Source organism: Siphateles boraxobius, unplaced genomic scaffold, assembly GCF_051911475.1.
Source record: "Siphateles boraxobius isolate OS27281-9 unplaced genomic scaffold, OSU_SipBor_1 8, whole genome shotgun sequence".
Classification (NCBI taxonomy): Eukaryota; Metazoa; Chordata; class Actinopteri; order Cypriniformes; family Leuciscidae; genus Siphateles; species Siphateles boraxobius.
In genome coordinates this window covers 10,867,710-10,895,656 of record NW_027509208.1, presented here as the reverse complement: position 1 = coordinate 10,895,656, position 27,947 = coordinate 10,867,710, and the positions used below count along the sequence as shown (strand labels likewise).

The 27,947-nt window shown below is 38.5% G+C and overlaps 1 protein-coding gene across 1 annotated transcript in view; it reads left to right on the top strand.

Moving 5' to 3' along the window:
- sh3rf1 (SH3 domain containing ring finger 1) overlaps positions 1-27,947 on the top strand; it is a 55,186-nt gene that overhangs the window by 12,780 nt on the left and 14,459 nt on the right. The window contains exons 3-5 of the mRNA XM_077220684.1: positions 17,233-17,508; positions 18,044-18,139; positions 20,662-20,979. Of these exons, the coding sequence (XP_077076799.1) occupies positions 17,233-17,508; positions 18,044-18,139; positions 20,662-20,979 (690 nt within the window). The remainder of the gene's footprint in view (positions 1-17,232; positions 17,509-18,043; positions 18,140-20,661; positions 20,980-27,947) is intronic.

The window sequence follows — 27,947 nt, the reverse complement described above, 5'->3', positions numbered from 1 at the left end:
AATTATTTATTTTTATTTTTATTCAGTGGCGGAAACAAGCTTCCATAGGCCTACTAATAGGATGTCAATTAACCAAGCAAGTGTTAATGCAAGTGTCGTTTTTTATTATTGGGCAAGTGGCGGTTTCATTAGGGTATTAGGCTACCTTGATTTAATTTAATTTAATTCACCACTTTTCTCTCTCTCTCTCTGCCTTTTTAGAATTACACTTCACTGGGGCCTGCACAAACATGTCATTATGTATGCATTTCGATGACATTACTATTATTATTTTGTGTAGGACACAGACATATTTAGATGACGTAATTCCATGATTTGTTGCGTCTGTGTTATGTTCCGCATGATGGCCCTGTCATCTAACAACCAATCACCGTGATCATTGCGAGGAAACTCGTGCATGAGAATTGACGTCATCCATAGCAACGGAGACTCACTCTTAGTTTAGGAGTTGTCATTTTTCCTTACTAAGAGTAGGTCTGAAAGGCGTTGTGAATAACTTTTAAGAGAAAACTCCTAGCTAAAATATTTTAGTGTGATTTAGGAGTACTCCTAGTGGTAAAATAAAATTCTTTGTGAATACGGCCCCTGATTGGCTGGACTAACGCCAATTTCTTGGACTTGGAAAGCACAATAGCTACTTCAGAAAAATAACAATAATAGACTCAGTATTTGTCAAAGTTTGCGATTTTCATGGCATTGAAAGAGTGCTTTAATTGTTTATTAAGCCTTTTCAAAGTTCTTTATTACAAAAAAAAGAGTTAGTTGGTTTATATATTGATCAAGTGTGAGATGCTAAACAACAACAACAAAAAACAACTGTTATCACCACGGCCCAAACCGTCTGTCTGAGTGCTGGACTACAATCGCTATGAACAAAGTTCATATTCTCTCTCTTTGCCCCACATACCCTACAGATTACAAGAGAAATCCTTAACATTTCACCCGGTCACACACCCACACGCACCACTTGGGACCGTTCAAGTCAAAGTGTTTGTCCGTTAGTGACAGTTTCGTGAGAGCAACCTCCTTGGCAAAAACTCCTCAAACCCCAAAAGCCCTAATATGTAAACTCTGCGGGCACTCTTTTGATGTGTGAAGCTTTTCCTCTCTCTCTGCCTCCTCTCAGCAGTCTGTTTGCTTGTGTTCGCCTCTCTGTGTTTTTTTGGCGGTATTTGGTGTTTTACGCAAGGAACAAGGAATGCTGTTTATTGCGTCCTGGCACGTATACAAGTGACATTCCTTTGACCCGCCCCTTTGCTTCCCTGTGGCCGGGTGGTCAGCGTTGACTCACACTGGCCCTTTTTGATGATGTCATGGTTGCCGCAGCAACCTCTGGCTGACCCGTGCCTGTTTCGAATAACCCCTTAATTAAGGCCCTGTAGGCAAGGCTGTACAGATCTCAGTGCACACAGAGCCCCCCTTCTCTCTTTTTCTCAGTCTTGTCTCCTCTTTTCCTTCCCACTGTACTCTCTGCAAGCGTATCAGCTCATTTCCCCCTCTCTCCCCTCCTTTTATTACCCATTACTCCCTTGCTTCCATTTTCTTGTTCTCTGCCTTTTCATCTGTTTCTCCTTTTTTAATTCCCTCCCTCATTTCTCTCGCAGCCGTTAGCAGGAAGTCCTTCTCTACAGCGTAATGTTTCCCACAGGCCTCCAGATGGTTTGTGTTTGAATGTGTATGTGCGTATTAACAATAAATGAGGCTGATGTGAGTTGTATTTCAGAGTTTGGCCCACTATTTGTCAAAAGCCTTGTGCTTTCCTGTTGTTTTTGAGAGTCTTTGAGTGTATTCATAGGTGTGTGTGTGTTAGCATGCTGCAGCGCGGGGAGGTGTTTGGGGTTTGTGTTTTGGATGTGTTTGTATTTGCTGTGGCTCTGCTGGGTGTGACTGTCCATTTCTCTGCCCTGAGGTTACATAATTTCAGGGTAGGGATCAAAAGACCTAATCAGGTGTTAAAAGCGTAACCATGGAGACGGACACTCTGTTTAGTGGAGAACGCCGGTGGGCCCTTGGGGAAGGGTGTATGAGTTTCTCTCTCTCTGTGTGTTTAAGTGTCTTCGATGTCAGGAATTACTCATGTCTTTAAGCTGAAACTAGACTAATTGCAGTTTCAGTTCCGACATGGTTTGCTTGAAAATAGCGTTTAATTTTTTGGTGTATTAAAGTGCGAATGACTGTTATTATTTTTGCACTGACTTTTTGTTCACGGTCTGGTCCTCATTCAGTTAATTCTGCCTGAGAATCACTTAGACAGGAAGACAACATCTGACTGACTGGAGGAAACGTTTTTTGTTTTTCTTGTTTTGGGACAAAGTTATTTGAGAAATTAATTCGAACTATAAATGAAAATGAATTTTAACTAAACATGGAGACTGGGTATCAATACGGATTTCTAGTTTATATTTCATTCTGATTCACAAGTTCATGTTTTGATTCTGATTTTATTTGATTCTATGCCAATGAGTATGTTTCACATAATGTTTGATTTCTCTCTGCTAATGCTATATATTTCACAGGGCAGAAGTTTAGGCTGAATCAAATCAATGACTTGTCTTTTTGGACTATTCAACCAGCACCATTCACAGAGTAAAGGCCAGTTCACAATAAGAACGATAAACTATATAAGTGTCCACACCAACAAAAGAACGTTCTATTTATTGTAAACTTGTGCTGCAGTTTTGTCATCTGGCACATTAAATGCTCAGGTGGATTGTGATTGGTTGTTAATGATTTTTATCTTTCATTGTGTCTTTATCGTCATAGCTGTAGTGTAGAGTTACAATGATTAGACTATTAAAACTTTATAGGTATTGTCCTTGGAATGAACAGCCCTTAAAAGATAGATTTTGTGAATTTAAAAAAAAAAATTTTTTTTTTTTTAGCATTACAATCAGGATCATTCACATAAAGATTGTTTTCCATGCTCTTACTCCTAAACCAGCCAATCAGATTGTAAATGGTTATCTCAATCTGTAGGTGGGACTAGACTGATATAACCTTAAATATTTCATTTGGTAATATTAACATCTGCTCCTCACACACACACACATTTGCATGCATTCATTCATTGCTGCCATCTGCATCTTTCCCAGCTGAGTCACATCTGGTCATTATTCAACAATCAATAAACTCTAACCAATCCATATATCATCGTGTGTGTGTGTGTGTGTGTGTGTGTGTGTGTGTGTGTGTGTGTGTGTGTGTGTGTGTGTGTGTGTGTGTGTGTGTGTGTGTGTGTGTGTGTGTGTGTGTGTGTGTGTGTGTGTGTGTGTGTTGTGTGTGGTTGTGCGTGGTTGTGCGTGTTTGTGTGTGTGTGTGTGCGTGGTTGTGCGTGTGCGTGTGCGCGTGCGCGCGTGCGTGCGTGCGTGTGTGTGTGTGTGGCATATTCTTAAGACACCTGAGCTCTCCTGACAGCTGTGTTTTTGTGTTTGTAATGTTTTCTTTTGGTGCTGTTTTGTAGTAAATCTATCACACCTGTGATGGCCCACCTGGACTGAACCACACTCACAAATCTACACGTCTGTGTGTGTGTGTGGTCTCATGGCTGTTATCAGACAAATCTGATTTGCTTAATCAGATTTTGTGTGTCTGTTTTGATCTTGATCAGCATTTTAAATGATCTATAAATAGCTCTATTCGAGGAGTTGTTTAGTATTGAAATGGAGACTCTCCCTCAGTCTTGATGCTGATGGGTGAAGGTGATTGATTGACAGGTCTTCTGCCTCATGTTGATTGATGGGCTTTTTTGGGTCTGACCTTTGACCCCATACCCGAAAGATTAAGCTGCACATAGTTGAGAAGATTCAGTGGTTGTGTGTGTCCAAACATTCCCTTCCTCCATCCTTTCAGGATGGACGTTCCTTTGCTGTAGGGCAGGGTTTCCCAAAACCTTGTAGGTTCGTGAAGGAACTGCAGAAAGGAAGGAACATCATAAAAATGTAGTCTGAGACGACAGTGCTCTGACATATAACACATATTTGAGCTTCAGAGACCCGAGATTGAATCCTGGCTCTTTCTCCCATTTTGCTTTCTGTTTCTGTTCTCTATACTGTCCTGTGTGTATATAAAGGCATAAAACACCCCCAAAATACGTCTAGATAAATCTAAAAAAAAAAAAAAAACATTATAAACACTTAAAATCTCGGGGTTACTTAAAATAAATATTTTAGGTCAAAGGGGGTTCGTCTAACAAAAATAGTTTTGGAATCCCATATGAACTGCATTCCAATAATATTCCATATTTATATTAATTCTGAAGTCACTGTGTTTTATAAATAATAATAATAAGCCTAATAATTGCATTGTTCCATAATCATGCCGAATATTTTTGAGTTCTAGTATTAAACAATAGATACTGATGTTGAAAACTACTCCCAGATCTCCTTATGGGATCTTCTGGTGTGTGAGATTGATGTTGCTTCACCTCTCTCTGGTCTTGTGGTTGACTGTGATGTGTGGAGGAGTTTTCCTGTGGCTCTGTTTTGTGTCACACGCTCTGTCTGTTGTGAAAGTTCAGATGAGGTCCTCAGGGGGCTCTACATCTCAGTTCATCTGCATTTGTCCCTCGAGTGACGTTTCTTTAACTTCCTTTATGCTTCATTTGTTCGGTTTAGTTTTCTTCCTATACTCATGTCCTTCTTTCTCCTTTTTCTCCTTATTCCTTTATTAAGCCTACTTTTTATCATCCTATGTTTTTTTTCTCATTTTCTTTCTTTCAATTTTCTTATTTTCCATATATTCATTCTTTCTTTCTTGTTCCCTATATTGTTCTCATTTTTCTTTTTTCTGCTCTCTTTAAGTGTCTTTGTTTTGCGCCTTCACCTTTCCTATCCTTCACCTTCACCAAAAAAAGTTTTGCTTTTTGCACACTCTTTACAATGTCGTTTCATTCATATCCATATTTGCTCTCTTTTGCTTTTTCTTTCTCTTTCTTTTGTTCTTTCTTGTGCCATTTCTTTTCTTTTTGGCTCATTTTCCTCTTGTGCAGTTTAATTTTTGCTCTTTTGCTTTTTTCTTTTACTCTTGTTCTTGCTTTTGCTCACTTTGTTTTTGGCTCTTTTTTTTGTCGCTTTTTCTTTGCTTTTTCTCTTTTTCTTTGCAATCCTTACACTTCTTTTTCGTTTTGTTTGGCTCATTCTTTTGCTTTTTGTCTTTGGCTCTATTATGCCGTCCCTGTCCCTCTCTCTAGCTCTATCTCTATCTCTCTAGTTCTGTATCTATCTCTAGCTCTATCTCAGCTGATGTGTGATTAAGTGCTGATGGTTGTGTGACTGTAACACTATGAAGTGGATAAGAGAGGCAGCTCTGTGGGTGTGCGTGAAACTGCAGGAATCAGCTCTGAAAATTGTGCTAATCAGGCCTGGGGAACTCTGGTTGGAACAGTTTCAGCGTTGCCTGTTGGCACTGAAGTGCAAGTGTGTGTTTAGCGCTTTAATAAAGTTTGCTACGCTAACCTCATTAGTCTCATTCTTTCAGGCTGCTCCCCCTCTGATAACACCAAATTACATTAGACCTTTCCCTGTCACCATTGCAACCAGCCCACTGTTTTCACTTTTTGTTTTTCTTCTTTTTACTTCCTCTGATGATAGCTCTGAATGTTCAAAGTGAATATGTAAGTGTGATTGTAACCAGGTAACTCTGCTCTGTCTGGTTATGACATTTTTTTTGAAGATATTGCCGGCCAGGGTTACTGATCTCTATAGAGAGCCTAAGTCCCTCCCCTTCCGGTGGACCACCATGGGATCTTATTTCGGAAGAATATTGTATGGTAGTCAATGGCGAGAGACAACAAATATTCGGATCTCGTTTGAATTGTGCCCTGAATTACACATATGATGTTTGTCAATTTAAAAGATACATTTTTAATGTCAAGAAAGTCGCAGTTTGATGTAAACTGTTGAGGTATAAGACTGTGAAAATACGTAATTACAAAGACTACAAACCCAAAAGGCGGCATGTGACGTCATACCTTTTCTCTCAATGAATGAAGCTAACTTTACTGAAGCTAACGTCTGTCATTTTTTCTATAGTCTAACGTTATAATTGTAACGTTACGCCGTCATGCCTGTGTGTCTTGTACCAGACTGCACTCATACGAGCTTGGTGACGTAGGCTACATAGTGCGAGACGAGAGATGTAGTTCATTGAGCGATTTTCACATAAAACTAAATGTTACCCTTCCATTTTATGACAAACTGTTACTTTCTTGACTTTCATAATTATCTTTTAAATTGACAAACATCATATGTGTAATTCAGGGCACAGTTCAGACGGAATAAAAAGATAAGTTATCTCTCGCCATTGACTACGATACATATATTTTACGAAATAAGGTCACATGAGCCGGAAGCAGAGGGGAGGGACTTAGGCTCTCTATAGCTCACCTTTAACAGGATTCCTGTTATCCAGATTTATCCCGGATTGTTTGAAGAGATGAAGGCAGGTGATTGCATTGTTTTCGTGTTAACACTGCTCCAAGCTATATCTGTATAGTCACCTAGCTTGCAGAGCATTGCATTCTGGGCCCAATAAACCAGCCAATGAAATGAAGCCTTGACAGTTAGGTGAGAGATTTGACATGTGAGAGATAGAGAGGGGGTTTGCGTCTCTGAGGGTTAAGCTGTATAAGAAGGAGAGATGAATTGCATGGAATGGGTGAACTGGCAGGAATAGATGGAAAAAGGGTGCACAGGTGGAAAAGTATCAGTTTTTTCACATTTAGTTTGATTGCTTAGTCCTGATGACTTGGAACTGAGAAGTTGTTTTATTCATGTTTGTGTCGCTTTGGATTTAGCGGCAAAACTTAACATGCACATAACATCACTTTCATTTGTCTGCCGCGTATGCAAAATATGCAAGCTGCTCTCTGAAGACAATTTATTCAGAGATAAACAGCTGTGAGGAATGTGCTTATAGTATAAGTGTGATCAGGAGCATGGAAGATGCTAATTATACTGTACGTCATCAATAGCATTTTACCAACGATAGCATTCATTCCAACTGCAAAACGTACCAGAGAACTGTACCTCAGACCACCTTTTCAGGCAATTTTCACACCAACTCAAAGAGACTCTGGTCTGCACCAAAAACATTGGTTTTGAGAAAGATTAGTGGGAGGGGAAAGAGAGAAAAGAATTCACTCTCTAGAGCTAATTACTTCTCTTTTCACTCAGTCTGTCTTGTCACTAATGTACACACACACACACACATGCATGCATCTTCACATTTTGTGTTTCACAGACTTTCAAGCACACTGCTTCATCATTATTTCTGCATTTGTAACGGCTTCATGCTGCGGTAGAGAGAGACAGTGTGCATAAAGACCAGTAGTGTTGTCAGCTAAGTAAAGAGACAGAGAAAGATACAGTGAAGGAGATGGATAAAAAAAAGAGAAAATAGCGGTTGAGAGATACAGAATACTCAGAGACTGCAGAAGACAGCGTTTATAGGCAATGTGGCGGTGTGGCGCGTTGGTTGTTGGATATTATGGTTCGGGTTCATAAGTGTAAGGTTGTAGGTTCAAAACGGGTAACAAACATCCAGTAATATGCGTCTATACGTTATACGCGGTTCAAAAGAGTACAACATTACGATAAAAAGTAAAAACAGGGTTACATGCACATTTTGATCATGAAATAAAAAACGGTACAAGACAAAACACAAAGTTGTTATCTATTCATTTTGAGACCTTACTGTAATATGTGTCCAGAACTCTTCCCAAGGAGACAACCCCTCCTCTCTAACATAGTTTACTCATAGATTAAGCATAGATTCATAAGATGCTATTTTTACCATTGCACTAGCCCACTCTTTCAATTCTGGGGCTTTCATTGTCTTCTAGTGTCTCAAAATAATCCCACTAGCCATTGTAATACATACCATAGTAACAGAAAATACACGTTTTGAAACATTAGGTATTTGAGACTTTTCACCTAATAGACACAGTTAGGAGTTAAAGATATTTTGAAATTAAAACATCCATAACTTGTTTCCAAGAATGGTTTAACAAGACTACATTCCTGTGTAAAAAGGTACCGGTTTCCAGCTGGCATTTCCAACATAAATTGTCTTTCATCAGTTTCATCCTGATAAGTCTTACCGGAGTGTGGACGTATCTGTGGAGAATCTTATATTGAGTGAACATTTACCACAACCCACCAAAATGCTAGACCAATTTCTTCACGCACATCTGCCATATGGTCCTTAAATTTCCCAAGTCACTGCTCCTGAAGGAGTTTACCATTTTATATAATTGTGAGGATTTTTGTGTTTTTTTAACGTTAGGTTGATAAGATCTATTCATTTTTTGAAAGATAAAGGCTGCATTTATTGGACTAAATATACAGTAAAAACAGTAATGTTGTTAAATAGTATTCAAATTGAAAAGAACTGTTTTCTGTTTTATTGTATTTAAAAATGTAATATATTCCTGTGATGGCAAAGCTGAATTTTCAGCATCACTGCTCCAGTCTTCACTGTCACATGATCCTTCAGAAATCATTCTAATATATTATTTGAAGTCGAAATATTTTGTAACATCATAAATGTTTGTGAATGTTTATCCTTGCTGAATAAAAGTATTAACTTTCAATGTAAAAAAAAACGGACATTGCCTCAAATAAGGAAATGCCTATTTAGATGATAGAAAAGGCTCTGATGTTGCGTTTGACGGACAGGTATGTGTATGATCATTTTAAGGGTGTAAATCAAGCTGGGTTCATTTGTAATTGTGTGTGGAAAATGGCAGTTTGGAACACTGGGGTCTGAAAGCATTGAACCCGCCTGGAAATACAATTGGAAGAAGATGCAGTGAGGTTAAAACTGAATGCTAAATAGAAGTTTGCCCCAGTGCTGTGTTATTCTGCCCATGCAGTGTTAAGAAATACAATCTGTGATCCTCAGCACACTCCAAACCACCTGTCTTTACTGTAAGTGAGGTCAGGCAAGTACACACACACACCCACAGTGAGAAAAAAATTGTCCATGTGCAAAATAGCAGCACACATTTACTTTATTTTTCCAGCAAGTTACAAATACACACAATTACGCACAAGCTTCATGAAAACCACATGCTACTTTTCCATAATTCCACTATAAAGCCCAGACCCCCTCCATGTTAAAACAGTTTCTTTTTGATGAGTAATCTGTAGCCTACAGAAAATTCTCTGCCTCGGCAACATCTCCTCTGTACTCCCATATGTTTAGTGTTTTACTCAATGAAAAAGGCTTTTCTTTTCCTCTTAACTAGGCCTCTGCTTCTAGTTTGAAATTTAGCTTTACACATGCCTGTTTCATGGTTCATTTGTCCACACTTAGGCAGCTTTGATCTCATGAAAGGACTTCAACTCCCATGAGACTTTGCACACCGTTTTGTGGCAGATTGACTCAGTCGAGTTGTAATGGCCGTGGTTCCCATGAGCCCCTAAAGTGTAGTCCAGTTCCCCAGGCAAGGTGAAATGCAGAAGTTTTATGGAGGTCAGTGACTGGAACAGGTGTGGGTTGTTATGAGGTGGATGTCTGGTGGGATGGTCACATGGCTTAAATAGACACAAGTGTGTGACTGAATGGCCATGGCCGTAACTAAAGTGTACGTTAAACGAGAGTGCTGGGAAAGAGGGATCAGGAGAAAGCCATTCTGCTCAGTTTCATATGTGATCGTGGTCCAGATGCACATCTGGGGTCCAGACAGCTAGCCGCATGTGTTTTCTGAGCTTTACTTTGCCTCCTGTTTTTGTGATTCTCTCTTCCTCTGTTCTGTGGTTTATTGGTGTTGGGATAATATCTCACAGGCATACATGCAGTGTCACGATAAAGTGTGATGTCTGTGTGTGTTTGTGTATACGCTACATTGCAAGCTAATAAAAAAAGACGAAGTAATTTAAACAATCAGCCCTTTTTCCAGCATCCTATAAAATAAAAATAACAAGGCTGTTGACAAGATTGCATTTGTGTGATTTGTGTTTCTGTCTAAAGGGTTGAAAAGGCAGTGTTAAACTATAGTGGAGTAGGATTTAAAAATAAAAAGGAATCAATGATTAATTCATTCAAAAATAAAAATGTAAATCACTAACATTTCAAATGTTTATTTTTATTTTACTATTAGTTGAGCCAAACAATAAAATAATACATAAATGTCATTTCTAAATGCACCCACAGGAGCAGTCAATGAATTTTCTACTGAATTTTAAGTGGGCATAATTTCAGATCGCATAATTCAGTGTGAAATGAATAGAAATGGTATGCTGTATGACAAAATATTTTGCAAACATGGTAACAATATTTCTCCAAATATGCGCACCTAACCGTAACGGACGCTGTCTAGTGCATCTATGTGAACACAAATAAACCGAAGCAGACGTGAGAGAATTCATATGCGTGATGATTCAAAATATAACAAATTACAGATTCATTATTTTGCACTCCTGACATAAATTAAGAAATTAATGTCACTGCAACCGAGTTTTATCATAAACAGTGGTCAAATTTCGAAGCTGGAGTCTTTAATTGTTCTAATGATGCTCAGTTTGTCCCGAGCAAGTAGGGTGTGATGTTTTAAAGTGAAGTGAATGTTGAACAACAATAATCTGGAGCTGGCTGCATGCGATATATCTTAAGTTTGCGCATAAAGGGGTTAAATATCATTTGTTTTCCATAAGCTATTTTTCCCTCTCAGAGTGTGTGAAAGCAAATGTTGTTTTCTAACATTCTGCCATGAAACTTCTGCATCTCGCCACCTCCCCACCTCTGTGTTTTGCTACGAAAGTGACAGCAAGAACTGTGGATTTTCTGCAGATGTTGCCATGGAAACCGTATACCCCATTTAAATTTTGACCATCGGAGAACATTGCTCATTTACTGGGTATAAAGGTCAAGGGTTGAATGTAGAAGGACAGGACAACAAGTACATGTCTAACCTGATTAGCTCTCTAACAGTTTTTTCTCTCTCTCTCTCTGATCTTACATGAACACTGTTCTTTCCGTTCCTCGTCAAACTCTTGCTGCAGTCTGCTGAACTTTTGCTCCTTACTGAGTTCATGACAGACTAAAATCATTGCTGCAGATGAATATTTCTTTCCTTCGCCAGGCTAAACCTGATGTTTTGCTATTTAGACCTCAGCCCTGCATTGACTGAATCAATTCATTCCTTCCCTCAGTCGTAAGCGCCCACTCAGCATCCTCCACACCTGATCTATCATCCTTTACAAAGTAATTATCCACTAAAGCTTCAGCAGGGATGCCCGTTAGTCTTGAGGTGAAAAGTATGAGGCTTCAGCCGCAGCTGTGGGTGGGAGTCCATTTTTAGCTGAGGACACAGATGAGGGACAGGTCAGGTCATTTCCCAGTGGTCATAAACAGAGCCATTAGCAGCCCATTTCAGCTAATGTAGCCGTAATGAAAACAACATGGACGCCACAAGCATAAACTCCTATCAATAGCACAGCGTCATCTCCATTTGGTGAATCTGATTGTGCTAGGGTTATGAGGGAAGTACTACTGTGTGATGGGTTTGATTGCTTGTGCCCCTTGGGAGTTGTCCTCTTTTTCCTGTCATCTTTGTCAGTGTTGAGGGATTTCTTAAGCTAAATTATCTACATGTAGATGGGGGGTCAGATGGTCTCCTGCCTTAGCCACCCTCCCCCATACTCCTATAACAGCTTTTTTTTTTAACTATTAGGAAAAAATTGCACTGCCCTTCTTCCACACACAAGTACATTTTAATGCACACTTTATAACTCCAAACACGCACGGATTAATTTAATGTGTGGAGTGTCTGTTTGGAATTGCACCCCAGATGGTGTAAGCTTTTATTTTAATTACTTTCTCATTGTAATTTGTGCCTTTAACATTGACTCTTAGCACTACTTTAATAGATCATCAACTATGACTAAAATAAAATGATGCAACACCAGCTGCAATGTCCGATTCATGAACGAATGATTGTTATGAACCTGTTCTTGTTAAGGAGTCAGTCATAAAGAAGATTCATAAAACATTTGAGAGCTCGCTTGTTTATTTTTGAATTGTTCAGAGCATTTAATGAGTTCACAACTGATTGTAAAAAGTAATTTTTCAGTTATGCCTAATTCAGATGAACTGGGTACCCCTACTTTGATAATACTTTAGGATTGTGAGACTTCAATCTGTTCACTGATTTGTTGTTCATATGACCTGTAATTTAATATATTATCTCCACATAATGTAATTGCTATCTCCACAACAGAGTTTTGTTTTAATTAATAATGGTGTTTGAGCAAATTTATACTAAATAAATAAAATTAAAATAGTTTATATAACTTAAATTGTCATCCTAATCTATATACTGAAATGTTAATTAAAGTGGCAATAAGTCAAGTAAAATAAATTATTTGCCTGTTAACTATATATATATATATATATATATATATATATATATATATATATATATGTTAACTGACGATAACTATAAAGATATTGCTCTAAAAATCACTCTAAATATAAAAGAATAGCAGATTCCACACCATATCTCAAACAATAATGGCACAGAGAAACAATATATTTGGAATCACTTTCAGAACGATTTATTCCAGCTGATTAACGATAAAAACATTGACAGCCAATCAGAATCCATTCAGTTTTAAACCGCTCAAGCGTTTGCCAACCTGTCCAAAACATGATCTAGACACTGATGGGTCACAGAGGAAATGGATGTGAATTGAAAGTGAATGAACGAGGAATACGGGGGTGGCTAGAAAACGTCTTCACTAAGTGAGCTAAATGGCTGTATGGTATGACATTAGATTGCCTCTAACAGTGATTTAGAGACAGTCGGGATGTTTGTGGATATTAGAGTCCTAATAGTGATTGATGGCTTGTTGACTTGGAGAGCTCATTAGTATTGGATTACACATTTCTCATTAGTGGTCTATTAGGCACATCTATCTGTCACACATTGACAAATTATAGGCAGGTTACACTCCACTAAGTAACGTTAAACATCGCCACCAGCCAAATTGTGTGATGAAATCTAAAGAACAGATCGCCTGTTCATTTAGTTTTTTTTGCTCCGTTTTTTATTAAATATATCACTACCAATAGTATTACCTGAAAAAGAGTTGGAGTCATGGCCTAGTGGTTAGCACATGCATTTTGACATTGTGATGTAGACATGCTTTGTTTTCCAGTTCTACTTTATCCACCTTTTTTATTGGGGAGTGGTTAAATATCTGTGCGAGTAACCCAAAGGTTATAAAATCAAACCCAACATAAAATGACCTGAGAATGGTTACCATTTTGCCCTTGAGCTAGACATTTTACAATGATAAGAAATCTTATGGCACTTTAGATTCAATTCAGAGTCCAAATAGTTCTTGATTCATCTCAATTTTTCGGTAACAGCTTAGTCTTGGAAATCTTTGACATGATTTAGTCAAGTTCACTGCACGATTTTACGAAAGCTGTCTTGCATTTAGTTTTATAATATCCTGCAGTTCTGATCATGTTCTTTAAATCTTCAGTGAGACAGACTGGTGTTTATCCCTCCAGTCTCATGTAAGAGTTCTTGGACCAGAATGAGTCTTGATATATCAAAACCCCAAAGACTGCAAGTGGGCACAATTTCTTTTAATAGAGCTTTGAGATTCATGTAACTTTAACAAACGGATAAGCACACACACACACACCTTCAGTGCTTTGTTTGGACTGGTTAAAAGCCTGAATGTTCTTTAATGTCAGTCCAGTTCAAGCAATCTCTAGTACCCTTCGTTTTCACACGCAAGGCTTTGAAAGGAAAAACACACACCGGCCATCCTAAAATTCTTTTGATCAAACTCTTTCTCTTTTCCTTCTTACCGTCCGACCCTTTTTGTCTCTTTTCCTTCCATCTTATCCCTTGTTCTTTCATGTCTTTCCTCTTTTCTCACTCTTTTTCTGTCTGTTTCATGCTCTAAGCTGTGCAAAGTGGGTAAATCTGCAGATCTGCTGACAGCTGCCTATGAGAGAGGCCGGCAGAAGGGGTTCGAAGAGTGCACAGAGGTGCACAGACGAATGGAGTTGTTCGAGTCGGTGGATTTTGGCACAGAGTTACATTACATCAAATAAAGCTGTCGGCCCAAATTACATAGAATTGTGACCACATAACGTTTCTTAGTTTAATCTTTATTTGCTTTTTGGTTTGTTTTTTAAGTTTGAAGAAAGGATGTGGTTTCTGAAAGGTCAGTTTGCCCTGTAGTTAGTTGTCTCGGTGTCTGGCTTGACCGTCTGTCCTCTCTGTGGTGAGTGCTGCTTAGTCACTGTCTGATCCTACTCTGGGGTTAAAGTACCGCATCAGTCTCTCTCTCTCTTTGTTTTCCCTTGTTTTCTTTCTTTTTCTTTTTCTTTTTTTCTCAATCTGCCTTTCTACGTACCATCATTCCTTCCTGTCTGCCTGCCTGCCTGCCTTCCTGTCTGCCTGCTTACCTTCCCTGTTTGCCTTCCTAAGTAACTTTTACTGACCCACTTCCTTCCTTCCTTCCTTCCTTCCTTCCTTCCTTCCTTCCTTCCTTCCTTCCTTCCTTACAATTGTTCCTTTTATTCCTACCCACCTAAGTACCTGCCAACCTGCATACCATCTCCTTTTCTTTCCATTAGGGCTGCAAAATTAATCAAATTTCTAATCACGATTATGATTTCAGATGCCACGATTCAAATATAATACAATATACACTCACCTAAAGGATTATTAGGAACACCTGTTCAATTTCTCATTAATGCAATTATCTAATCAACCAATCACATGGCAGTTGCTTCAATGCATTTAGGGGTGTGGTCCTGGTCAAGACAATCTCCTGAACTCCAAACTGAATGTCAGAATGGGAAAGAAAGGTGATTTAAGCAATTTTGAGCGTGGCATGTTTGTTGGTGCCAGACGGGCCGGTCTGAGTATTTCACAATCTGCTCAGTTACTGGGATTTTCACGCACAACGATTTCTAGGGTTTACAAAGAATGGTGTGAAAAGGGAAAAACATCCAGTATGCTGCAGTCCTGTGGGCGAAAATGCCTTGTTGATGCTAGAGGTCAGAGGAGAATGGGCCGACTGATTCAAGCTGATAGAAGAGCAACTTTGACTGAAATAACCACTCATTACAACCGAGGTATGCAGCAAAGCATTTGTGAAGCCACAACACGCACAACCTTGAGGCGGATGGGCTACAACAGCAGAAGACCCCACCGGGTACCACTCTCCACTACAAATAGGAAAAAGAGGCTACAATTTGCAAGAACTCGCCAATATTGGACAGTTGAAGACTGGAAAAATGTTGCCTGGTCTGATGAGTCTCGATTTCTGTTGAGACATTCAGATGGTAGAGTCAGAATTTGGCGTAAACAGAATGAGAACATGGATCCATCATGCCTTGTTACCACTCTGCAGGCTGTTGGTGGTAGTGTAATGGTGTAGGGGATGCTTTCTTGGCACACTTTAGGCCCCTTAGTGCCAATTGGGCATCGTTTAAATGCCAAGGCCTACCTGAGCATTGTTTCTGACCATGTCCATCCCTTTATGGCCACCATGTACCCATCCTCTGATGGCTACTTCCAGCAGGATAATGCACCATGTCACAAAGCTCAAATCATTTCAAATTGGTTTCTTGAACATGACAATGAGTTTACTGTACTAAAATGGCCCACACAGTCACCAGATCTCAACCCAAAGAGCATCTTTGGGATGTGGTGCAACGGGAGCTTCGTATATATATATATATATATATATATTCCTAAAAAAGTGGATCGCTGCTTGATGACCATAGGAAAATGTGGGTCCCATGGCCAATGTTAGAACCATCTATTTCAAACATCATTCAATGTAAATTGTGATCACCGTAATTAATAATTGCAATTACAATTTCAAGGGAATAATCGACAATTATGATTTTTGTCATAATAATGCAGCCCTACTTTCCATCCTTTCTTCCTTCCCTTCTTTCTCCCTCTCTTTGTTCCTACCTTTCTTCCTGCCTTCATTCCTTTACCTTCTTACCAGTCAACATTCCTTCCTACCTATCTGCCTACCCTCTTTCGTTATTTTACTTCCTTCCGACCTATATACTTAGTCTCCATTCCTTACCATCTATCTGCCTACCCACTTTTTCCTTGTTTACCTACCTAACCAGCTTCCTTATTCCATCTACCTATCTACCTATCTTCCTTCCTTCCTAATCTACCTGCCTAACCAACCCAATGTCCTTCCTCCTATCTCCCTGCATTCCTGATCACCTTTCTTCCATTCTTCCTCCCTTACTTCCTTCTTGCCTATTTGCCTACACCGTTGTCCGTCCTTCGCTTTTTTTCTTCATTTTCCTTCCTTTCCAATACCTTTATGTCTTTCATGGTTATTTTCTGATTCTCTTTGCCAGTGGTGTTGTGATTATCATTCTCCTCACTATAGTTAGGAGATGCATTCTACAGTGGAGGAAGCCCATTACGCTTTATGCTGGGTGGTTGGAGGGGGTTCTCTTGGACAGAGGGCCTCTCTCTTGAACAGTTTGCCTGAAAAGGGCTCATTCAGTTGAGCAGGACTGCGTCTGCCTCCTCCTCCCTCTTTCTGGCTGTGGATCATTGTCAGGCTTGAAAGAAGCTTTGACCGGTTTCAGACGACTGGTTCTGCACCATAAAACTCCACACACATTGATAAATAGGCTTGCCCCACAACATTTTGAATCCACTGGCATATCCCAGGGTATTTTGGGATTGTCGACAAAGAGGAAGTCAGTAAGTTAAGCAACACAAACGGTGCAAGGAATAGAGAAAAAGCAGCCCAGCACAGTCATAGAGAGAGACAAGGCAACAAGGTCAGGCTGAAAAAGAAGCCAGACAGACTTATCCCTCTTATACAGCACAAAATCTATCATTGAGCTTATGTTAGCATTTTGACTTTGTGTATTGTATAGCGGTATATGTGGTTCTTTATTTCTTTTCATATTGAAGATGTCAGTGTTAAGGATAGTGTGTGAAAGGCTCCAAAGATAGCAGTGTATATGTTTTAAAAAACTTGCAGCGAAGGGTTTATTATAGAATCCCTGTTTTCACTTTACACTCCTCCACTCCACACATGATGACGCTCTATGAAAGCTGGCTGTGGTCATCATGGTCACCCTTCGCCTGTCCTATGAGTTTGAAAAATGTATGTGCTTTTGAGTGCTGATCTTGCATTATCCATGAATCCAAGTTACCATGTTTCACTTTTAGTAATCCTCCTCCTGTCTTTCTCTTTACTACAGGGAGTACCTCAGCTACCCTGTGCCAAGGCCTTATACAACTATGATGGCAAAGAACCCGGAGATCTCAAGTTCAGCAAGGGTGACATCATCATCCTGCGCCGGCAGGTAGATGAAAACTGGTACCATGGAGAGATGGGCGGAGTTCATGGATTCTTCCCCACCAACTTTGTCCAGGTCATCAAACCTCTCCCACAGCCGCCCCCTCAATGCAAGGCCCTGTATGACTTTGAGCTGAAAGACAAGGAGGCTGACAAGGACTGCTTGCCATTCTCAAAGGTGCTTCGAAATTTATCTTTACTCTCCCATTCAAATACACACACCCATCCACAAGTTCATAAAGAAATATGATAGCACTTTACAAGGCAATTCATTAGAATTAGTTAATGCATTAGATATTCTTAGATATTCTTTTACAAGGCAATTCATTAGAATTAGTTAATGCATTAGATATTCTTAGATATTCTTGCTTTGAATGGAAAAAACAGGTATGAGCATTCTTCAGAATTTCTCCTTTTATATGTTCCACTAGGGAAAACAGATAGTGACTAAGTTTAAGGGTAATCGAACAGCACAGCTATAATGTTACAGAAACAAAAAGAAACATTTTCTTCCGCTTGCAACATGAGTGTGCAAGTTACCCTCCAGCTATTTGTGTTTTGGATAGATTTTTGTTAAAAAAAACAAAACAAAACAAATGCCTGGCTTTCATTCATGCCTTCGAGTTGCAAATTTTTTATGAACTTTTTAACAAATTGCTGTGAAGGCTTGTGGCTGAATAACAAGGAACCTGTTTTATTCTGTCTGCCCTCAGGATGATATTCTTACTGTGATTCGTCGTGTGGATGAGAACTGGGCGGAAGGCATGCTGGGAGATAAGATTGGCATCTTCCCCATATCTTATGTAGAGGTGACTCATATCAGTGCATTTTAAACTGTCATTGTTTCCTGACATTTTCACATTTAATGTTTTATATTTAGATACTGTACTCTTCAGCACAGCTTTAGTTTTGGAAACCCTCAAACTATTCTTAACCCTTTAAAGAGTTAGTTGACCCCAAAAGTATTAGTTGTTGTCATTTTTGTCACATCCTGTTAATTTGTCCAGTTTTTCATCTCCACCATTTCTTTGTTTCTGCTCTTGTTGAAACGCACACCTCTTTAAAAATGCAGATCTCAGAGAGCTCTTAAATTGTTGCTAATTATTTGAACTGAACTCAAATATCAAAACACCAACAGCCTTGTATGTCTCTTTATCAGACATGCACAATCTTAAAACACTGCTCTCTTTACTCATTTAACCTCAAATAAGAATAGCCCCAATTATCGTGGCCAACTTCATGTGTGTTCCGGAAAGTTACAGCATCTCTGTTCTCGAAACACTTCACATCTTTACTCCCATAAACATAGACAAAAACCTTTATGAACCCTGGCAGAGCCAGCGTGAGCTCTGTCAGCCACGTGTCTAACCTGTGGGAAAAAATAACCATCAAAAGACATTCAAAAATAGCTTCTGTCAGAATGGTGCTTCTTGAATTCCATCTCTCTCACTCAGAGCGAGAGGACGAGGGAAAAGAGGGGCGGGGGCTTCGAGCTTACACAAAAGCCTTGGCAATTTTCACTAAACCAGACTTTTTCCAAGTGAATGCTTTTGAGAAAGTAATCTCAGAAACCAGTGACATCAAAAGTGACATTCTCTCAGGTACTTGAAATAGAGTAAAAGGGGGGAAAGTATTTTCTGTTCCCATGTCACCTGCCACCATAAATGTATGTTTTCAAAGTGACTTTGAAATGGAATCAGGCATGTGTCTCTTAGTGGCTCCATAAATGGAGAATTTAATGTCTGCCTGAGTTTGCAAGGTCAGCACTAAGTTATGATGAGCTGATCTTGAAGTTATTACATTATATTACAATACATGCTTGGTGAATCATAAGTTGCAGCCCTGTATTGTTTTTGATTCTAGGATTTGCTGTTGCTTTAGGTCTAATATCATTTGCTCTACTAGTCAATTCATTATTATTTATATTTATTATTATTCATTGTTTAGAAGTGACCCAAAATATTTAATTATATTTACTTATAATCAAATGTTTTATATTATTATTATATTATTATCTTTTAATTATCATATTTTAGCTTTTTCTTTGTCACTATCCTTTGCTTAGATTACAGCTCTAGACACACTCGTCATTCTCTGAATTTACTTTATGAAATGCATCCTGGAATGCTTTTTAAATAGTTTTGAAGTTGGCATGTATAGCTGGACACTTATCGACTGCTTTTCCTTCTCTAGCCGGTCAAACTCATGTATTTCAATTTTGTTTTTGATAAAAATTTTAGTTTAGTAAAGAAATGTAGGCACAATTTATATTTGCCTATTAAACTTATTTCAAGCATGTTACTGTAAGCCTTGGGATCGAAAGGGTTTGTAAAGTCATGAGAAACATCAAGTGTGTTTCCACACTTTTGACTGGTAGTTTATCTCTGCTGATTCCACTCCTGCTGTTTTGAGCATGAGGTCTAATTTCTCGCCAATGTACCTATCTCATATGGTTTCATGAATACTTTTACAAATCAGATTATGTTTGAATAAATTAATAAATTCCAAGAATGCACTAAGCACTCAACACCTGTATTCACTGTTTAGCACAGCGTTTAATCAATCCTTATGATCTAGATCAGCTGAATTCAGAGTGTAGGGTTCTTCAAACGAGTGGTCTGATTGGCTTCTCTCATTGTGCAGAGAGAGAGCGTTTCTCAGGTCAATGTGTGTTGCTGTGTCATTACCTGTAGACTCTCTGTTCGTATACCTTTGATTTAAGTTTCACATGAAATCAGACATGGCCTGCTGTCCCATCACATCACACCCACCATCCCACATACTGTTCACCAACGAGTCTTTGAACTTTTCCATCGTTTTTTAATAGTGGTGCAACAGATAAAAAAAACTCAAGGTTCAGATCATATTGCGGTTTTTGCGTGATGGATCGGATCGATTTTCAGATCAAAGGGGGGGGGGGGCGGTTCATTTATTACATAAAACTTTATTACTTTAAGTACTTTGTAGGGACTTCTTTCAAATTCCTGAAGGACAAAATCCAATCCCGGTTTAAATTCTTGGTTTACTTGGATATATGTCACAATAGGGAAGAAAAGACTATAGCAACTTTTGTTTCATGCCGACTTTAAAGATTCATCACAATCTCTATCCTCTTTCTACAACTCCTCATTAGATTGCATATAAAGAAAGTATGAGAACTGTGGCCTAGCAGTTAATGTATGTGACCTGTAATGTATTGAACCTTGGTGCTCATAAGGGCATTGTTGGTTAGGTCTGGCTCTCAACGTTTCCAAAAGGCCAAAATTAGATACAATAATAATAGCATGTGCAGTAAAGTATTATTTCTGTTTACTCTCTCTTCTACTTTCAGTTTAACAGTGCAGCTCGCCAGCTCATAGAACTGGACAAGCCATCTGAAGGTGGTGGAGACTCCAATGAAGGGCCATCATCCTCTTCCTCTGGCCCCCAAGCCAACGGCTCCCAGAAAGCTACTGGGGAGAAGAAGAATAGTAAGAAGCGACACTCCTTCACCTCCCTAACTATGTCCCATAAGCCTTGCCTGGCCCCTCCACCTCAGAGACACTCCATGGAGATCAGCGGCCCGGTTCTGATCAGCTCCTCCAACCCCACAGCAGCGGCCCGGATCGGAGAGCTCAGCGGAGGCCTGTCCTCCAGTGCACCTTCACAGGTGAGAGTTGATGGATGGATTGACACTCATGCAGCATATCAGACAACCATATAGCCTTGTGATGGATGGAGAGATTTGGTGATAGGGAAACAGAGGATGGATGTGCAGGATAGAAAGGAGAGGAAGATAATGAGAAAATATGATTATTATTCCAGCATGACTGTGTCTGACCTCTAAATGTTCTGTTCTTCATCCACTCTTCCTCTCTCCATGTTATATATAGATTGGTACTCATAGTGAGTGGAGGTAAGGACATCATCTCTCACTGAGGATCAGTTTCTCAGCTGTGGCCATGGTTACACAGCCTGATGAGTTCATATACACACATACACACACACACACACACACACACACACACACACACACACACACACACACACACCTTAAACAACAAGACTTTCTCATATTCTGGGAGGAGATATTAAGTGTCTGTCATTTGTCCTGATAGGCAGAACAATGTGAATTCTGTTTTTCAGATTTACCCATTTAGCCATTCTTCATTAGATAGCACTGTTGTTGTTGTAATGTTTGATTATGGTACTGTTAGTATGTTTTGTATCATGAAAAAATTATTTATTGTAGGGCTGGTGATATAGGCCAAGATTTATTTAATCAAAAATACATAAAAAACAGTAATTTTGTGTTAAAATAACTGTTTTTTATTTTAATATATGTTCAAACGTAATTTATTCCTGTAATAGCAAAGCTGAATTTTCAGCATCATTACTCCAGTCTTCAGTGTCACATGATTCATCTGAAATCATTCTTATTATCAATGTTTAAAATACTGTATGTGTCCTGCTTAATATTGTTGTGGAAACAGTGAAAAGCATTTATTTAAAATAGATACTTTTTAACTTTCTATCAGTTTAATGTGACCTTGCTGAATGAAAGTGTTAATTTAAATAAAAATACTTTCAATTTAAGAAGTGTATATACTTACTCTAACATGATTTATTTTATTTTCCGAGAGAAACTATTTAATCATTTCATATTTAATGTAAGAACTAAAAACAGAAAAATAACTAAATGTAGTAAAGGTCAATAAACACAAGCTTAAATGGTCTTTGAGGACCTTAATGTCCAAATAAAAAGGTGTTTATTATGGTGGTGTTATAAAGCAACATCATAATCACAAATATAATGTGAATATTTAACATCTTGCCCAACCCTACTGTAATGTGACTGGACTTATACAGTTCTGCACTCTGAGCAGTTTTGAAATCTTGAGCTTCAAAGTTTTTGCATTCCAACCTTGGAATTCTGACTTTGTAGATATAATTATTTTGTTTTAAAATAAAAAAAGTGTACACAACATAAAAAAACAACAACAAAAAAACGATATTTGTAGAATTGTAGCCTGCATGAACATGTTACTGTGCGTGACGTTCGGTCCATGCGAAATGAATGCGGACAGGAATAGTGTTCAGCTTCACTGGAGATGCGATCGACAAACTTAAAATCCTTAATTTTAAAATATGCTGCGCTACATCCAGGTGCCCACTAAGTCTGTTCAAAGGTCATCTGTCCACTTTTGTATGTTGCCTTATGATCGCTTCAGCTGACAATAAATAATTGTCGAGTGACCGTGAAATAGAGGGAATGTGCAACAATGGAGAGGTACCAAATGGTTAAATTTGCCAAATAACTACAAATAATAGCTTGAAGGGGAAGGAAAGTGAGCATCGTGTCAGGCATCCTGCCCACACTCCAGAGCTCCGATGCTTGTCCACAGCAGCTTACTGTTCTCTCCTGTTCTGTCAGCAGTTACTCTCTCTCATTCCACACTGTCCGACATGCTGTCCAACGATTGAGAGCACTGATGCGTGACAGCGCTCCACCACATTAAACATTCCCACCACTCGCTCGCAGAGGTTACCGCAGCAACCCTGGAATGACAGTCACTCACAGCTGTTCCACTGGTTGCCGAGCAATGCTGTCTCTAAGGAGATGGCAGACAGACTTGTCATTTCATGTGATGTTCTGGGGTGGGTTGGGGGTGTTCATGGAAATTTCCCGGAATGTGGCTATTCCCCCTCTACTTTACATTCACTTTAATTATTATTTTTTTTCAATCCTTTTAAAAAATGTAGGACTTTTATGTCTCCGGTTGCTTTGCTAAGGATGAAATGACAAAGATAGAATAAAAAGACCACTTAAAAATGTAACAGTCAGATCCATGGCCTAGCCTAGTCTTTCCTGACATTAATAAAATAGCCAAACCTAGATATTTGAAATAATACGCTGTGTGTACATGACCATCAAAACAGTCTGGAAACATTCATAAATTACTTTCTAGCGGTGCTACAGACAAAGCTGTCATTCCAGGTAACGATTTCAAATTTATTTATTAAACTAAAGAGTTAAAAAAAATGCCCTGTTAAACCGTGTGTGTGTGTGTGTGTGTGTGTGTGTGTGTGTGTGTGTGTGTGTGTGTGTGTGTAGTATCTAGTATCATGGTTTCCATAAAATCTTTGAAAAAAAATTACATTCAAGAAATGTTTCTTGAGCAGCATATTAGAATGATTTCTGATTTCTGAAGGATCATGTGACACTAAAGACTGGAGTAATGATGCTGAAAATGGAAAGAAATATTTTATATCGGAGTAATATTTCAAAATGTTATGTTTTTCGCTTTATTTTTAATCAAATAAATGCGGCCTTGATGCGTGTAAGAGTAACAAAACCATAGGATGATAGTGTATAATATTTTTTAGACTTGTGTACTTTATTTATTGTTCCCTTCTTTTTATTTTGTTACATAAATGGTAAAGTTTTTGAAGGTATACAAAAACAAGAAGTATAGTTGCATAGTATAGTTGACCAGAAACAAGCAGAAAGAGCAATCCTGGAAGTAAGAGGAAGAAATTCTCTTATAGTTGAACCGGTTTCTCATAGTATTAAATACTTTTCTTGCAGGTGAAGTTATATTATAATGTATAAGAATCCCACTGGTAACTGGAATTTTTTTCTCCATGATGTTTGTTTCATTAATGTCATCACCTATCTGATAATCCATCACCTCTGGAGTCCTCTTCTGTGAGACAAAACACTGAACACAACAGAAGACACACTACACCTCTTTGCTTTTAGTTTCGGCCTGTCTGGATCCATTTTCGTGCTCATAAAGGAACTGTTGAGACGGGGTGTTGTGAAAGATGACCCCAATTCAGTTTTATGAGAGTGAATACTTGGTGCAGATGGAATGAGGAAGCATGTGTGGTGGCCTTAGCAAACATGTGTTAACGCTTTAAGAACGTGAGACGGTTTCTTAAGCGACAGAATTCGTCATCATGTGTTAATATGAAACCAGCACAGTGTTTGTGCTCACACCTAGTGAGTATATTTACACAAGACACCAGTCCATTTCCTCTATGCGTAACCAGAGTATTTATCATCTACATCTGTTTATTAGTCTATAATTGGTGTTTTTGTTCTAGTTTTTCCTTTACCTTTTGCATACTTGCAGCATATTGTTTCTTTTTTTTTTTTCTCATCATGCTTGCTCTCTTTTTGTTTTTTCATCAGTAATGATGTCAGGCGACCGCACTACAGCAAAACACAATGAGAATTGATCTGTTGTTTTTATGTCATCCAGTACTACGAATATCGATATCATCTCTCTCATTCCCTCTCTCTTTTTGTCCCCTTTAATGCCCACGTTTTTTCTCTCACGCTCTTTTTAACATTCCTATCTAGGCGTTTTAGCGCTAATAATTATCCAGACACTGCAGATCTCATAAAAGCCTGTTTGAGCCTGTAAAGTGATCCCCCTCCTTTGTGGCAGCAGTTATGCCCTCTTATGAGAGTGATGTATCGATTTACACGATTTTTGTGACACATTTGGAATATATGAACCACAGACTTATTGCTTTCTCATATAATTCTGCTTTGAGGGAAAGAGAGAAAGGAAAAATGGAGGGAAAATGCCATTTAGAAGGATGAGGATATTTGAAGTGATAAAAAAGAGGTAAAGAATGATAGGCGCTTTTACATTCACTTTTTACCACAGCTGATTTTGTCCCCACTGCATTATAAAACACAGCAGTGATGCTTCTCTAATTACATAGCAGGAGTTTTCATTTCGTTAGTGTGTGTTTTAATGTTTTGCTGAGTGGTCATTGCGGTTGTCATTAGTGGTAGAAAACGACAGCAACAATGTTCTCTTTAGCACACAGCTTTCAGACTTCCCCTCCAATTTTTGCAGCTCATAAAAAAAGCTAAATTCAGCACAGGTTGCTGATATTAATTTACTGACTTAAAGCTGAAACTTTGGTTTAAAGGTTTTAAAAGTTATAATAAAAGTTATATAAGGGTAATATACCCTACTTATATTTGAGTATCGTCCTAGACATGCAGGTATGCATCACACTTTACCAAATCCCATGGCTGACAATGGCAGATGTAGGAATGAAGTTATCAAATTAGTATGCCAAGTTCATTTGAGTTGAATAGGTCTGCAAGAATGATTGCTCTTTCAGCTCGAAAATTGACAACTCGAAAGAATTTGTTTTTAGTGACTTTCCTTTTTTCATTTTTTTTTTACCATTTCTGTAAAACGTTGTTTTTTTGCATTTCAATTATGACTTAGAAATGAAAAACCGTATATGTACTACATATCAATACATCACATAGATGATTTATCAAAATGTTAAAATATAATTTAACCATTAAATAATGAATTGTTAGTCTAATTAATATTCATGAGCAAAGCCAAATTACCAACAAGAAGGTCTCTCAACTTTCTATAACAAAGGGATATCTGTGGTAAAAAAAAAAAAAGTACAAAATGAGTTAATTGCTCAAACCCTTAATGATTGTTCACCCTAAAATAAAAATGTTGTCATCATTGACCCACTCTCATTTCGTTCCAAAACCAGATGGCTTTCTTTCTTCTGCAGAAAATCTTTTGAGAAATGTCTATGTTTTTGCTGTCCATACAATGGAAGTCAATGGACTCCAATATTAAACATTCTTCAAAATGTCTTCTTTTTATGCTCTACAGAAGAAAGTAAGTCATACAGCTGTGGGACATCATGTGTGCGAGTAAATGATTACAGAATTCAATTTTTTGGGTGAACTAACCCTTTAATCTCATATAAATTTGGGGGTTAAATTACAATAGGATCCTTGAAAGAAAAAAGTATTTGGCAAAATTAATTTGCATGATTTCAGCATTGTGGAAATGCAGGTCTGTGCGCAGCTGTGCTATCATCCAGCTGTTGGCATATTTTATCCAATCGGCCATTGCTGATGTCATTCTCACCGTCAGGAAGTGTTGTGTCAACGAGAATAACACAGTATTTGTGAGCGTTTGTGTGCCCTCCAGTATGTTCATATCCCACACATTGACTCACTCAGTACCTTGTACAATCTAACCTGTGGGGTCCAACTTGAGATCTGATGTACCCTGAAGCTGAGCGGGCCTGTGGCAGGCAGATATGCTGTTTGCAGTGATGCACACACAGATTCTCATGTACTTCTTCTTACTCCTCTGGCACTTACTCTTTGTGAGATCTCTGAGGAGAAAACATTCAGCTTTAGCTCCCAGCTCAACACTCTCATGCAGAAGATATTCTGTTTAAAACAACAACAAAAATTGGACACGTTCTGCTAAAGTTAGTTCTGAGAAATGCTTTTTTTGTATGCCACTTGATTTTATATTTTATGTAATAGAGCAGTTCTCGTGCTACATGTCATTTTTTGACTATACTAAAGCATAAAAATACCATATTATGTTTCGGATATGTAGATATCATGTTAATTTTACATTCTCTGAAAAACAATGCTACAGCCAGTTGTTCTACTTTGAAATGTGCGTTCCGAGTTGGAATGTCTGTTTTTGTTTTCCTCTGTTAGATTCCGCCAGCTGCCAATATAACCAATAGTATTTCAACACCCCAGTTTCCATAGTGTATATCAGCCATGGAAGCCAGCAAACGAACTGGATCAAAGATTGCAGATTCTACCGGACCTAAAATGCCTCGGTATCTACAATAAGCTCTACGACCAGACGCATATTAAAACGCGGATAGATCAAATCATCAGTTTACAGTGTAAGGCTCGACGTCTTCCATTGTGAATTGCTCTTATTCCTGTTGAGTCCTCAATCTGAGGAGGAGGGGGTGGGAGAAACAACCCTCTCCCAATATTTTGAATTAGGACTGCAGTACCCATTTTAACCACTAGCTGTCAATATTACATTCTGTATAAAGTTGGCATGAAATGAAAATTCACCCTATTTTCTTTATATTATTAATCTTATTGTGAATGATTTGTCTGTGCAGGTGAAATTTTCTGAAAACATTTTAACCTTGTCTGATTAGCTTCCAGTGAAACAACACTTCTCTCTCTGGTGACACATGCTGTACTTTTTCAATCGTTCGGATAAAAATGATAGATAGAACCAAGGCCCTGACCTACATTCTTTTACTTTTTGAAAATTCTTTTCCATCAGATATATGTGAGAATATGGCAGAAATTATCTTTCACTACTTCAGTTTTATCACAGCTTTAAGTCTCTTAATACTCTTATTATATGCACACACAACAGTCCATCTTTCTTTCTTTAGTGTGGAGAGCAGTGTCAGTTCTTGCAGATTTGAAATGGTTTGGCCTTCTCTCATGCCCATTTCATTACCTGCAATGAATTTAGAAGAGGCTAACCCAGAGAAGCCTGTAGTTTGGGCTTATTGGCTAGGGAACATTCCGGTCACGAAGTGAGATGTACAGATCTAAATCTGGACCTGAGGTGAAGAAGGGAGAAAAAGCCATGTCATTAATGACAAATGCCACCTCAAGACATACAATATGCAGAATAGTTGCATTTCCCTCAGGCACAGGGAGAATGAAAGAACAGGAAACTAAATCGAACTTGAAATAATTGCAATTTTCTGTATAATTATGTCCGTGTCTATTTTTTGATTTGGACTATTTTGAGCTCCTCTCTAAATACCTTTAGACACAAG